Below are 15,411 nucleotides of genomic sequence, written 5' to 3'. Positions count from 1 at the left end.
AACTAAAAACAAAACAAAACAAAACAGTCATTGCAGGGGCCGGAGAGAAGCGGTAAGATTGTTCAGACTCTGGAAAACAGTATGAGGATTTCTAAAAAAAAAAAAGATACAATACATTATATGATCCAGCAACTCCATACCCAGATATCTCTTCCAAGGATGCAAACACCTCCAACTTGTAAAGATATATGCAATGTAACTTCACATACATAATGAATTGTGAATAGCAAACGTCACCATGGTGCTAGTCACAGTAGCCAAGATCTAGAAACAACTGGAATGTGCAAAGATAGGTGAATGGGTAAAGTAGTGCCCCCCACCCCCCACCGTCAGAGGAATTTGGAGCTGTAAAGAAAGGTTAAGTCCTGCCTCAGTATTTGCTAAAGGAAATGGAGATGTCAGGGTAAGCACAATGAGTCAAAAGGAGAAAGATAAGAAGGGAGAGGAAGAAACAAGGCAAGGGGATACACACTGCCAAGTGCAAACAAGTGCCTGGACTTGGACCACACAGTCAAGGTCACAACAGGGGAGGGAAAGAGGGGCTGAAAATTTAGGGCCTGTGGGCCATGGTTTGTTTGTTTTGTTTTTTGGGCCACACCTGGTGGTGCTCAGGGGTTACTCCTGGCTATGCACTCAGAAGTTGCTCCTGGCTTGGGGGACCATATGGGACGCCAGGGGATCGAACCTCGGTTTGTCCTAGGCTAGCGCACTGGCAAGGCAGACACCTTACCTCTAGCGCCACCGTGCCGGCCCCCTGTGGGCCATGGTAACAAGCATACCCTTAAAGAAATATTGACACTCCTATTCAAAAGAAATAAATCTTAAAAAACTACTAATAAACTGACTTTAATAAGGGGGTCAAACAACATGAGAATTTATTCCTCATGGGAATAATTTAGAATTATTCAGGGATAATAGCATTTATTCAGGGGTGCAAAGATTCATAAGTCACCATGCTTCTCTACATTATAAAAATGGATAAAAATCATGAGTGGCATAGCACATATTTAGGAAATCCAACATCGGTGGCAAGAAAAGCCATCATCAAACAACATAGGAATAAGGCTGGCTACAGAAGTGTATTGAGCATCACACTGAATCTGAAAACTTCTGACACTGGACCATAATAAGGACAGTGAGACATGCTCTTAGGATACTGAGAATCCTAGCCAGAAAAGATGGTCAAGAAAAAGGCTTCATATCAGAAGAGAAGAAGAAAATTTACTGTCACTTACACAAATTACATATCTCTGAAACTCTTCATCAAAATAAACAAATTTAGTAAGGCTGGTGGGTACAAAACTGATCTGTAAAAATCAGTTGTGAGCCAGATCGAGTGATAGCACAGTGGTCAGAAAGTTTGCCTTGCACACAACTGACCTGGATTGGATCCTGGCATCCTATATGGTTCCCCAAGCCTGCCAGGAGCGATTTCTGAATATGGAGACAGGAGTAACCCCTGAGCACTGCTGGGTGTGACCCAAAAACAAAACAAAACAAAACAAAACAAAAAGGAGCCAAGCTAGAACTGTGAGGAAAAACAGTGCCCTTCAATAAGAGGCACCAAGAAAAAAAGTGAATCTAAGACCCGGGACAGGAAGTCATGAACAGTATGGTCTTTGAGGACAGTTTGAGCAGTGGTATATTTGACACCAATAGCACCAATGGGAGGCGTTATCAAATGATAAAACATCTGGGAGCAAAAAAAAATCTCCACAAAATGAAAAGGGAATGGAAGGAAACATGCCAGCAGACACAGGCCAAGGACTGGGAACCAAAACCTGTGAAGAACTGAGGTGATTTGGCACACAAGAAAGCAACAGAACAAACACCCAGACATCGAGCAGTGCATGGCGAGGGGCCCGGTGTTACCCAACCAGAACAGTTGTGCAGAGATGCAGGGGCTGTGTGGAGAAAGGGGGGACATAAAGTGGTCCACTGCTATGGAAATCAGACTACAGGTTTTTCCCCTGTACAGGTTTCTCTATGTGTGCTAGTCACAGAGCTATCAAATGATCCAGCAATAGCCCCAGCAGAAACAGTGCCCAAGTGCTACCTTTGGGCCTCAGATTCAGCAACACTCACAGTCACTATGATGCAGTGAGGCGTGTTACCTATCAGAAATAAGAAACAGAAAACAAATACTGCAAGTTGAGGTTACTTCTAAATGGGGACCCTCTCCCCCAAATCCAAATCCATAAAGAGCCAAGACTGTGGCTCCAGGGGACCAAACTTCAGGCCTGCAAGGAGCACAGTGGGGAGTAAGTAAGCAGCCCGTGATGAAATCAGCAATGCCACAGCACCGGCTTGAAAGCTGCTTGAATAGGGACAAATCTTAACCAGTGGCCCACCCAGGAGAAATAAGTACAAGGCAGGAGGAAGCAGGGCCTGCATGTCCAGTCTGGCAGCCGCCTTCACCTTAAGCCATGTGTGGCTTTATGTCAGTTGAGGCTAGGCCAAGTCAGGCAAACCCCTGTCCATGCAGATATAGACTCTTGATTCTCCTCAAACCTCGGTATAGGGTGAAAGGTCCCGTGCTGCTTCCACCTGGGCATCGGGTTCCTACCTGAGCGGTTGCTGGTTGAGACGTAAGAGCTGATTGGGGCGACTGTTCTCCACTGTCCAGGCTCTGAGGCAAATGGGGGATGGGATGACGAACACCCAGGAGGGCAAGGTCATTGCCTAGAAGAAAGTAAGGAGCCTGAAGGAGTCGCACCTTCACATGAAGTGACTCCTTGACCCTTCTCTTGCTCCAAGGAACTCCAGGGCTGAGACAAAGTTCGACTTCTTTGCAATAAAGTTTTCTTCTGGTTTTGGGGGTCACACTTGTCTGTGCTTGGGGGGGGCCACTCTATGTAGTGTCTATGGGACCTGTAGTGTCAGGAAGCAGACCCAAGTGCCCGGGGCCTGAATGCCAGCCTGTGAGAATTTCTCCAGCCCGAAGATTCTACTTTGGACTTGGAAACAAAAGCTCCACAGTGATGTTACTAAAACCCAAGTGTCGGTTTCTATGAGTAACCCCCAAAGAGTGAGGGTCCTGGCTAGCAAAGGGCCTCTCCTTCAGCTTCATCAGTGTGAGAAGAATTATCCACAGCTTTGCATAAGGACATGCCTCCAGTTCTTGGCTCCAATGCCAGGCCTAAACTGCCACACTCACTCCCTGGGCAGAAGCCTGCAGGGTTCGGTCCCATCAAATGTCTCCAGCTGAGCCCCGGTTTCTCCTCCAAGAGAAAGAAGCTTATGTCTGTTGCTCTATTCGCTCTAGTCTTTCCATCTAGGCAAACCTTTCTCTGATTGTATACGAAAATAATACAATATCAAAGTTAACATCCTGACATAAAAGCTGACGGTCTGACCAAAGGAACCAATAACAGTTTTTTTGAGGGTTTTTTTTTTTTTTTTTTTTTCATTTTTTAGGTGAATGTGGGAATGAAGGGTATAGTCCACACTTAGTGGTAATCAAGAGACTACTCCCAATTTTGTGCTGGGCAGTACTGGGGATGGAACAAGGTCAGTCACATGCAAGGGAAGACCTTAACCCCTGCACCACTGCTCCAGTCCCAACAACATATCTTTTTTTGTTTGTTTTAGGACCACACCTGGTAGTGCTCAGGGCTTACTCTTGGCTCTACACTCAGGAATCACTTAGGATTGAACCTAGGTGGGCTGTGCGAAAGGCAGGCTCCCAAATCACTTTACTATCTCTCTTCCTCCTCCTGCAATAATGTATCTTTCAATGACTGACACTTGGCATGAGTCACAGTGATGCATACACAACATAAAGAAGTGACTGTTTTACAAACCAAACAGGAGCATACCCTGTCAGCTGCGGAGGTTTCCATCAAATGAAAGCAGAGTGGAGAGAAGCAAAGTACAAGGGCAATCACTGGAAAATCCAGGCCAGGGCTCTGGGCTGGATGGCGGTACCTGGCGGGTACTTACTGTCCCTGGCGTACAATTAACATCCTAAAGGAAGAAACTGGAGTCCAGGGAAGAGGAACTAGAGGAAAAGTTAATGCCTGATCAGGAGAAGGCTCACCTGAGACTTGAGATCCTCCAGCGTGGCATTCTCGGAGATCCTCAAATCGCCCAGGTACTGGAGGGGAGGTTCTTGGGATGTCATAACAGGAAATGAAACTGCAGGACAGGGCGACATGAGGCCTTGGTATGTTTTTATACTTCATAACTATGCGGCATGTTTCAGCCCACAAGCAAGTCAAATCCAGTCCATGCTGCTCAGGATCTGCATCCCTGCCCACTTGCTCTTTCCACTGGTATGGGCTGGAGGGGTCATACACATGTGCTCTCTGCCCCAAATGTTCCTGATCCCTCCCCTCTCCTTTCTCAGAGAAGACCTGGCTGGCAGGACACACTTATTTTTCATATCATCTTCCTATTTCCTGGCTACTCTAGTGTGAGTTTGACTGACCACAATTTCCCCCCCCCCATCCTAACACTCCCACAATGTGATTCTTTTTTTTTTTTTTTTTTTTTTTGGTTTTTCGGGCCACATCCGTTTGATGCTCAGGGGTTACTCTTTGGCTAAGCGCTCAGAAATCACCCCTGGCTTGGGGGGACCATATGGGACGCCGGGGGATTGAACCGCTGTTCTTCCTTGGCTAGCGCTTGCAAGGCAGACACCTTACCTCCAGCGCCACCTCGCCGGCCCCACAGTGTGATTCTTATTTCCTGGTCTCTCCTTGTCTGTTATGCCAAGACAAAGTCATTCCTATCTTTTTTTTTTTTGCCCCCCCCCCTTACAATACAGACAAGGAAAAGGGCCTGGTTTGAGGTGTATATGGGGAGCATTTACTGTACCTCCTCTTTCTATACAGTGTAAAGAACACAGCATTGGGAAGCCTTGTCTTTTCTTATCTTTTTTCTTTTTGATTTTTATATGTATATACATATACATATATTTTTATACATTCTTTTCTTTTTTCTTTTTGATTTTTATATGTATATATGTATGTGTGTGTGTATATATATATATATATATTTTTTTTTTTTTTATAAACCTTCACCAGTGCAACATTTCCATCACCAATATCCCAAGTGTCCTTCCTCCCCACCCCACACTGGCCTGTACTCTACACAGGCTTTCTACTTCCCTCATTCAGTCACATTTTGTTATGATAGTTCTCAGGGTAATTATTTCTCTGACTGCACTAAATAATCCCTGTGGTGAGCTCATGTCGGAAGCTGGACCCTCCAGTCCTCCTCTATTTTGTCTGAGAATCATTACACAAATATTTTTCATTTTTCTCAAAATCCATAGATGAGTGAGACAATTCTGTGTTTATCTCTCTTCCTCTGACTTATTTCATTCAGCATAATAGATTCCATATACATCCAAATATAGGAAAATTTCATGACTTCATCTCTTCTGATGGCTGCGTAATATTCCACTATGTACCATAGTTTCTTTATTCATTCATCTATTGAGGGGCATCTAGGCTGTTTCCAGAGTCTGGCATTTGTAAACAGTGCTGCAATGAATATAGGTGTGAGAAAAAAAAGAAATACAAATGGCTAAAAGGCACATGAAAAAATGCACTAATCATCAGGGGGATGCAAATCAAAACAACTATGAGATACCACCTTACACCATAGAGATTGGCACACATCAGAAAGGAGAACAAGCAGTGCTGGTGGGGATGTGGAGAGAAAGGAACTCTTATCCACTGTTGGTGGGAATGCCTTCTAATCCAACCTTTGTGGAAAGTGATAATGGAGATTCCTCCAAAAACTGGAAATCGAGCTCCCATACGATCTAGCTATACCACTCCTAGGGATATATTCTAGGAACACAAAAATACAATACAAAAATCCCTTTCTCACACACACACACACACACACACACACACACACACACACACACACACACACACACATATTTTTTTTTAAAGGAAGGCAGAGGGCCACATACAGCGCCTCATTTGGATGCGTCTGGAGTCTTGGAAGCTTAACTACCTTACGTTCTCCTACAAATGGACCTTGAGAGCTTGTTTGGAGCTTCTAGCAGGGGAAACAGTCTTTTTCTATTCGGGGAAGGCCGTCCTCTTCGACCAAGCGCACAGCTTCGGGAGGGATGCAGTGAGCGGTGAGGGAGGAAGGGGACACCTGTCTAGCCAGCTAGATCAGCCGAATCAACCCTGGCGATCAATGGGGTGACAGATATTGAAGCCAGATCACTCTCACATCCATCATTCCTACCTTGTTCAAACAGAGGGACACAGTATACAAACCATTCAATGCTTTCGATGTGAAAGTCGGTATCTGAAATTCCATTACTGTTCTGCTTTACTGAAATGTAAGCACTGTGGATTCACAGTGAGCTTCTTTCCAGACATAGATGAAGGCCTGTCTCTCTGGGCCTCAGTAGCCCATCCAGCTCCATGCTGGTCAATTTTTCATCACCAGAGCATTTTTAGAACTAGCTAAATCGCTTAGATTGCTAAGAGGCAACTTCATAGTTCCTTCACACAGCTTTTTCATGGTTCCTTATGTTCAACTGGGTTTCAGAGCAGGGTTGGGGGCTGCTCAGAGCCAGAACTGCTGGGGCGCTGTCCTGTAGCTTCCTCCAGAGTAGAAAGGAGGTGAAGATGAGACTCAGCTACATTCCTAACTACTAAGATTTAAAATATGAAATGACATGGAGGTAGGGCATTTGCCTTATATGCAGAAGGTCGGTGGTTTGAATCCCAGCATCCTATATGGTCCCCCGAGCCTGCCAGGAGCGATTTCTGAGCGTGGAGCCAGGAGTAACCCCTGAGCGCTGCTGGGTGTGACCCCCAAAACAACAACAAAAAATGAAATGATAAATGATAAGATATGTCTCAAGGCAGTAGAAAACTTAAGCAAGGTTCTCATCAAAAGAAAAAAATGATGGTTAGGCTCATGACAATCATGTAAGCCAAGTCACTGGGATGGGGGGGATTCTACTTGGTGCCTGAGCAGCACTTGGTGTGGGCAGAGTAACCAAGAGGAGGCCATCGGACAGCTCTGAGTATCCTCAGGAGGTCTGTGAGAAGGTAGGAACCCAGAAATCATGCCAAGGGCTAACTTCTAGCCCTGCACTCAGGGCTCACTCCTGGCTCTGTGCTCAGGACTTACTCCTGGCTCTGTGCTCAGGGTCACTTGCAGCTCCACACTCAAGGCTCACTCGGCAATGCTCACTGGATCATATCAGACGCTGGGAATAAAACCCAGGTAGAGGGGATGCAAGGCAAATGCCTCACCCAGACTATGGCTTTTGTCCTTCCCACACCATCCTGTGGCCCTGCTCTGCTCTTACCTTGTTCAGCTAAATCCCAGATCTTGATGTGAGAAGGCGTGTAGCTCGTCAGGTTCTGATGCTTTGACCAATGATTATAGGGATTCCGAGGCTCATACCACCACACAGGCACCTTCAGGAAGCACTGAGGAATGGAGCGTGTCTGAGTGCCATCATGCGGGGAGAGTGGCTCAATGACATGACACAGCCCTGAACTGACCCTGTTCCCCTGAGAGGACTCATTGTGTCAGCTCACGCAGGGCTGAGGGTTGAGGCTGCAGTGAACATGACAGAGCAGTAAGGAGAATCCCTCAGGGCTGAGTCCTGACACAAGATCCTGACTGAGGGTGACTACCATCAATTCAGTTCCTGTCTGGACACAGCAGCTGTGCCCGCCCATTGGGACTGATTCCTCTCACAAATAGTCCAAAACTCCCTATGAAAACTCTTTATCAGGGGCCGGAGTGGTGGCACAAGCGGTAAGGTGTCTGTCTTGCTAGCCTAGTATGGATCTTGATTCAATCCCCTGCTGCCCCATATGGTCCGCCAAACCAGGAGTGATTTCTGAGCGCATAGCCGGGAGTAAACCCTGAGCCTTACCGAGTGTGGCCAAAAAAACAAAACAAAACTAAAGGAAAAGAAAAAAGACAAAGAAAACTCTTCATTACTTAATAAAAGGAGTATGAGGGGACAGACCCAGTTAAATGACTTATTTGTTTTTGGGTTGTTTGTTCTTTTTGTTGTTTTCAGGCCATACCCTTCAGTACTTAGAGGTTATTTCTGGCTCTATGCTCAGAAATTAACTCTTGGTGGTGCTTGAGGGACCAAATGGGATGCTGAGGATCAAACCTGGGTTGGCTGCATTCAAGGCAAATGCCCTCCCCACTGTACTATGGCTCTGGCCCTGGTTAATCGACTTATTAAGAAACAGGCTTTAACTTTCAGTAATATGATAAGAATGAGGCCAAAGAAGACCTCAAAATATTGTACATATGCAGCCTATTAAAAAAAATAGGTTCTTGGGCCAGAGAGATAGCATGAAGGTAAGGCATTTTCCTTTCATGCAGAAGGACGGTGGTTCGAATCCCGGCATCCCAAATGGTCCCCCGAGCCTGCCAGGAGCGATTTCTGAGCGTAGAGCCAGGAGTAACTCCTGAGCGCTGCTGGGTGTGACCCCAAAAAACCAAAACAAACAAAAGAAAGGTTCTCTTTTGCCTCCCATCTGCCGCCATCAGGGTCACATACACGCTCCTGGGAAGGGTCTGTCCTGGTAGATACACACACAGGGGAGCAGATCTACAAACTGGCTAAGAAGGACCTGACACTATCCTAGATCCGTGTCATCCTGAGAGACTCCCATGGTGTTGCACAAGTGTGATTTGTGATGGGTAATAAAACTCTAAGAATCCTTAAGTCTAATGGACTTGCTCCTGATCGTCCTGAGGATCTCTATAACTTAATTAAGAAAGCTGTTTGGAAGCATCCTGAGAAGAACAGAAAGGATAAGGATGCTAAATTCCATCTGATTCTAACAGAGTTGTATTCATAGTTTGGCCCGCTATTATCAGACCAAATGAGTTCTCCCACCCAATTGGAAATACGAATCATCAATAGCCTCTGCCTTGGTTGCATATATTTGGGTATTCAAGCAATAAAATAATTGTTTAACTAGAAAAATAAACACCTTAAAATGAAAGTGTCTTTGTAATTGAGAGCTTGGTGCAGTTGGATCCCCAACCTCCGCTCTGTGAGATGAAACCAGGAGACAGGCCCCTTCGGCACCATTTTCTCAAAGGCTGTCCCCACCCTAACAGCTGTCACAGCAAAGTTTGCAATCTCTTTCATGTGGTGCCAAATGTTCATGAGCCCCTGAACGAAAGCAGGGACCCTCTGATGAACACCTCAACATCTACAACTACACAGCTCTTAAGAAAGGCAGGAGCAGCTACAGGGAGGTCACAGTGCAGCCTCAGTCACTCAACCAACTATGATGACAATGTCAAAGGGAAGCAGGTGATTTAAGAGAGATCTGACACTGTCAGAGCTGAGATATGCCAGGCACATGGGGGAGACACAGTTATTCACAGAGGAAAGGCCATTCACCACGATTTGCTTATGGGGGCCAGACCAGGAACTAGCCTCCTAACTGGAAAGATGCTCAGTATTCCATGGCTGGTCCATTGTGGGATTCCCAGACAAGGCCTCCGTGTAGATGCAGAATGGACTGAGATAGTATCAGTGACACAGCACAGGGCAATGGGGATGCAGGAACAAAGAACATCCTGGTAAACAAGAGGAACAGCCGTGACTCCCTTGACATGGATGTCTGCATGCCCACTGTGACCTTCAGAGAAGCCTGGCACTCTGGACTGGCGAATGGGGAGGGCAGGATGGATGGATAGGCTGGGGGTCAGGCGGGTATGACTCAATTCATCAGAACAGCTTCCTAGATAGATGGTTGTTGACTGGCACATCACTAACTGAAAACTTCACCTTTCAGTTCATGGACCACACCTGATGCTGTTCAGGGCTGATTCCTAAGTCTGCTTAGATAATATTCCTGGCAGGCTTGGGGGGACCATATAAGGTGCCAGGGATTAAACTCAAGTCAGCCGTGTGTCAGGCAAACACCCTGCTGTGCTATGGCTTTGGTCACTAAACATTTAACTTTAAAGAGCATAATGAAGAGGAGTCTCTGAAGAGGATGAGATTAGCAGAACTCCACACACAACACACAACACAGATCCAAGAACAGACCTCTTGACAGTGCTAGATAGAACACAGCACCAACAGGCCCGTTGAAAAGGAGGAGGTGCACAAACTTATGTCAGTACACAAGCAGGACCGTTTTTTTTTTGTTTTGTTTTTTTTTTTTTGTTTTTGTTTTTTTTTTTGTGGAAGAATGGATACAAGAAGACCAAGTCAGCTGTGGCTCTTTCTGGTAGAAATATAGGAGCACCTTTAGTTCTTATTTTATGTACTTGAATCTTCTGATCATAAGCAAATGGTGATCTGAGGGCTGGACTTTTGGGTAATTTTTTGTTTCCATCTTCACCTGTGACCATGCTTCCAAAGCCTATCAATGGTTTTTAAAAGTCCTATGCAGAATTTGAAATGAAATCACTAGAAAGGGCCATGAATAAATGCTGTTCAACTTTGGGAAAACAATTAAGCAGGAATCAATCAAATCTTTTGAAAGGAAAAGAAAATTCACACCTTTGACTTCCTAATCCCTACTTAAAACTACCTTAAAAATTTAAGTATGGGGCCAGAGAGATAGCATGGAGGTAAGGCGTTTGCCTTTCATGCAGAAGGACAGCGGTTCGAATCCCGGCATCCTATATGGTTCCCTGTGCCTGCCAGGGGTGATTTCTGAGCATAGAGCCAGGAGTAACCCCTGAGCGCTGCCGGGTGTAACCCAAAAACCAAAATCCAAAAAAAAAAAAAAAAAAAAAAAAAAGGAATTTAAGTATGATTAATGAGAACAAAAACGTATTAGATTTAAATTATTATTATTTTTTGTTTTGTTTTTGGAGTCACGCCCAGCAGTGCTTTGTTTGTTTGTTTGTTTGTTTTTTTTTGGGGCCACACCCGGTGGTACTCAGGGGTTACTCCTGGATATCTGCTCAGAAATAGCTCCTGGCAGGCACGGGGGACTATATGGGACGCTGGGATTCAAACCAACCACCTTAGGTCCTGGATCAGCTGCTTGCAAGGCAAACACCGCTGTGCTATCTCTCTGGCCCTATCCAGCGGTGCTTTGGGGTTACTTCTGGCTCTGTGCTCAGAAATTGCTCCTGGGGAAAAAAAAAAAAAAAGAATTGCTCCTGGCAGGCTCGGGGGGATCATATAGGATACTGGGGATCGAACCCAGGTCCATCATTGATTGGCCATGTGCAAGGAAAATACCCTATCACTGTGCTATCTCTCCAACCCCTAAAATATTGTTTAATGCTGTTTAGCTCTATGTAACAGCTTGTCTCACAGAAAAAAGAACATTTGAAAGGTTAAATTTTCTTGTTATACAGTGCAAATTGTCAGAAAGTTTTGATCATTTGTTATACAGTGTTGTTTGTAAGAAAACATTTTTTTAAAGTTTATTTATTTATTGATGGTTGGTTTCTGAGTCACAGCTAGCAGTGCTCAGGGGTTACTCCAGGCTCTGTACTCAGAAATCGCCCCTGGCAGGCTGGGGGACCATATGGGATGCCGGGAATCGAACTGGATCCCTCCCAGGTCAGCTGCATGCATCACTGTGCTATCTCTCCACCCCCAGAAAACAAAATTTTTTTTTTGTTTTTTTGGGCCACACCCATTTGACGCTCAGGGGTTACTCCTGGCTAAGCGCTCAGAAATTGCCCCTGGCTTGAGGGGACCATATGGGACGCTGGGATGCCTTGGCTAGTGCTTGCAAGGCAGACACCTTACCTCTAGCGCTACCTCTCTGGCCCCAGAAAACAAAAATTTAAGTTAAATCTCCAACAATGGAAAATAGATGAATTAAATTAATAGATTCCGTGTTGAATTTAATGTTACTGTCAACTCAAAACAAATATAAAATGTGGGAAATAGGGGTTGGAGGCATAGCATTGTGGGAAGAGCACTTGCCTTGCTTGTGGTTGGCCGGAGTTCAATTCCCATCATCCCATAAGGTCCCTCAAGCCTGCTAGGAGTGATTCCTGAGTGCAGAGCCAGGAGTAGCCCCTGAGCATCACTGGGTGTGGTCCCAAAACAAAATAACAAAATGTGGGAAATAAAACAGTTGTATTCAATTGATTTTAATTTTTCTAAAATTAAGTTTTGAGGGTTCAGGGTAGAGTGACAATACTGAAGGTAGGAAGCTTGTCTTGCACATGGCCAAATCAGGTTTGATCCCCAGGACCACATATAGACCCTTACGTCCTGCCAGGAGTGATCCCTGAGTGTAGAGCCAGGATTAAGTCCGAAAACCACTAATAAAAATAAAAATTATGCTTTGGTTTTTGGGCCCTCTCTCGCAGAACTTAGATATTATTCCTGGCTTGGAGCTCAGGAGTTGCTCTTGGTGGTACATTGAGATCCATGTGATCTTGAGGCTAGAACCCAGGATTTCTGCATGTAAAGCACATGCTCCAGCCCAATCGAGCATCTCTCTGGCCCTGATTTTCATTCTGTTAAAACTTTATAAAAAGGAAATAGATTAAAAATGTAGAACGTGGCCAGAGTGATAGCACGGTGGTAGGACATTTGCCTTGCACGCAGCTGACCCAGGACAGACTAAGGTTTGATCCCCAGCATCCCATATGGTCCCCCAAACCTGCCAGGGGCTATTTCTAAGCACAGAGTCAGAAGTAACCTGAACACCGCTGGGTGTGGCCCCAAAACAAACAAAATAATAATAATAATAATAATAATAATAATGATAATGATAATAAAGTGGATTTAGGGTAAGTTTTCTCTTCTTCTTCTAACCTGGGCTCACAGCCAGGGCTTCCCCCACAGAAGGTTGTAAGCTAGCACTGAGCTCCGCCCTGGCCTCAATTCTCCTTAAAATTGCCCAAGTCTCTCCATTTTCACACCATGAGAACGTATCATCTTTGTAATTAGAAAACAGTCATGCTATTTCCAAAATGGCAATTCAGAAGCCAAGCCTTACCGGAGGAGGGAGATTCCCATGGATTAAAAGCAAAGTGTCTCCGGAACTTATCATCAGGTCTTTCAGCAGCGCATCCTAGAAACACAAACATGCTGGTTTATTCATTTTTGGTCACTTTCACACTTGGGAAGGAATGGACCACTGACTGGTCATTGTTTTTATTTTTAGCCCTGTGCCTGTCATCCTGTCAAGAAACAGGAATGGTAAAGCAGATACTAGAGCTGGAAAATACAATAAGTTTTTAAGTGATGGGGTATAAATTGAATGGAAATGGTCTGAGAAAAGGATGGAAAAGGTGAGAAAAAAGAAACAAGTCTTATAGGAGAGGGAATTTGGGTGACATCTATCAGGATTGAGAAAGAGGAGTTTCATGTTCAAAGGGGGTGATGTGGGGCCGGCGAGGTGGCGCTAGAGGTAAGGTGTCTGCCTTACAAGTGCTAGCCAAGGATCAGGACCGAGGTTCGATCCCCGGCGTCCCATATGGTCCCCCCAAGCCAGGGGCAATTTCTGAGCACTTAGCCAGGACTAACCCCTGAGCATCAAATGGGTGTGGCCCGAAAAAAACCAAAGGGGGTGATGTGGGATCAGCAGCAACTGTGTCTTGAAGTTGGGATGAGCCAATATAGGAACAGGAGGATTAACTGGACCCAAAGGGCAAGAGCATGAAGCAAGGTTTGCACTGCTCTGAGGAAGAAAACTTAAGAGTTCTGTGAAGTTTGTTTTCCCCCAAAGATCCATCTTGGTCCTCTGTGAGAACAGACGATGTGAAGTGGCGAGCTTTGGTCTGGGGGATGCTGGGGCATCACTGAGGCTATGTGCAGGTAGGGAAAGACTGGGAGGGGTAGATTAGAGAAGGGGGCAGTGCAGGAAGCCCTGATTCTTCCTACAACACCAGGTGGAAAGTGAAGGGCTAGAGAGGAGGAGGGAGGCAGGATGCAAAGCCCCATCACCAGTTGAGGTGCCACTCAAGATGAAGTGTGCAGAGCCCATCTGGGTAATCAATGCAGGAGAATATGGCAGCCATCAGCTAAGTACCCCAGATACACTCTTCTGACCCCCAACTAGGTGTTGAGAGGAGTCTCTGAGGCCTCTGTTGCCTTTAGGCAGTTGGTTTATTTTCCAACAAACAAGAGAGCATCTGGTGATGTGTGGCCTAAAACCAAGCTAGACACTGCAAGCAGTGTCTAGCGAGGGCCAGTGAGTGACCCCATATAAAGCCACTTGCTGGGGGTGCTCAGGGCCACTGTATGTGACAGTGTGGAAAGAGAAGAGGAAACACTGGTACCATACTCATGTCTCCTTACAAAGCTCCAACTTGGGTCTGGTCAGAATGTTTTTTTATTTTGTTTTGGGCCATACCTGGTGCTGCTCAGGGACGACTCCTGGCTGAGTTTTGGGGGACTACAAGTGGTGCATGGAATCAAATGTGGGCCGGCTGTGTCCATTATTCTCACTGTCCCATCTCTGACCCCTGGGCTAGATAGTTTAATGTTTTCTTAGCCCAGATACCAAGTATCCTGAGAAAAAGCTGTTCCAAAAGAGACTGAAGACATTACAGAGATAGAGAGACTTTGCTAGGATTAGATCCCAAAATCCTGGTTGGTGACATAGATTCTGCCTTCATTAAGATCTAGCGTAGGGGCCGGCGAGATAGCATGGAGGTAAGGCGTTTGCCTTCCATGCAGAAGGACAGTGGTTCGAATCCCAGTATCCCATATGGTCCCCCATGCCTACCAGGGGCGATGATTTCTGAGCATAGAGCCAGGAGTAACCCCTGAGCATGCCGGTGTGACCCAAAAACCAAAAACCAAAAAAAAAAAAAAAAAAAAAAAGATCTAGCGTAGCTGGAGATGAAAGCATTCAGATCTCAAAATCAGAATCTTAAGACCTTTTCCTCAGTCCAAATGATTTTTGTTCTGAGTTTCTGTCTCTCAATGAAGAATTTCTAATTCCAAGAACAGACTGTTTTATCAAAAGATCATTAAACAAACAAACAAGGGATTGGAGTTGTGGCGCAGTGGTAGGGTGTTTGTCTTGCACACGGCTGACCCATGATAGACCTCGGTTTGATCCCCTGGAGTCCCATATGGTCCCCCAACCCAGGAGCCAGTTCAGAGTGCGTAGCCAGGAGTAATCCCTGAGCATCACTGGGTGTGGCCCAAAACAAACAAACAAAAAAAGCAAAAACAAAGAAATGAACAAACACTACAGCAAAAAATGTTAAAGATTAGTGCCTAGACCTATCATATCCTAAAACAATGAATGTTCTTAAAGCAATTTATCTACAGGAGTTGGGTAGGTATCTGGTATGAAAATGCAAAATAATAATTTTTAGGAATTAAATACACAAATATAATCTTACTTCATCAGACAAAGGCTCTCCGGCTTCATTGCACCAATCCAATTCTCGTAAATGCCAATTGTCTCCTATGGAAAAATGCAAAGTAGATTTAAAAGAGAATTCAGAAGAACGTGGTTTGACAGTTTGTCACATAGACCT

At 45.2% G+C, this 15,411-nt stretch overlaps 1 protein-coding gene and 1 pseudogene across 1 annotated transcript in view; both read right to left on the bottom strand.

Moving 5' to 3' along the window:
- USP40 (ubiquitin specific peptidase 40) overlaps window positions 1–15,411 on the bottom strand; it is a 72,667-nt gene that overhangs the window by 6,042 nt on the left and 51,214 nt on the right. Inside the window, exons 23-27 of the mRNA XM_049769354.1 lie at window positions 15,274–15,338; window positions 12,912–12,986; window positions 7,298–7,421; window positions 4,040–4,137; window positions 2,567–2,682 (exon numbers count right to left, since the gene is read on the bottom strand). Of these exons, the coding sequence (XP_049625311.1) occupies window positions 2,567–2,682; window positions 4,040–4,137; window positions 7,298–7,421; window positions 12,912–12,986; window positions 15,274–15,338 (478 nt within the window). The remainder of the gene's footprint in view (window positions 1–2,566; window positions 2,683–4,039; window positions 4,138–7,297; window positions 7,422–12,911; window positions 12,987–15,273; window positions 15,339–15,411) is intronic.
- LOC126002738 (uncharacterized) lies at window positions 4,743–4,861 on the bottom strand (annotated as a pseudogene).

This window comes from Suncus etruscus, chromosome 2 (assembly GCF_024139225.1).
Source record: "Suncus etruscus isolate mSunEtr1 chromosome 2, mSunEtr1.pri.cur, whole genome shotgun sequence".
Lineage (NCBI taxonomy): Eukaryota > Metazoa > Chordata > Mammalia > Eulipotyphla > Soricidae > Suncus > Suncus etruscus.
The sequence above is the reverse complement of the archived record's forward strand: the minus strand, read 5'-3'. Positions and strand labels throughout refer to the sequence as shown.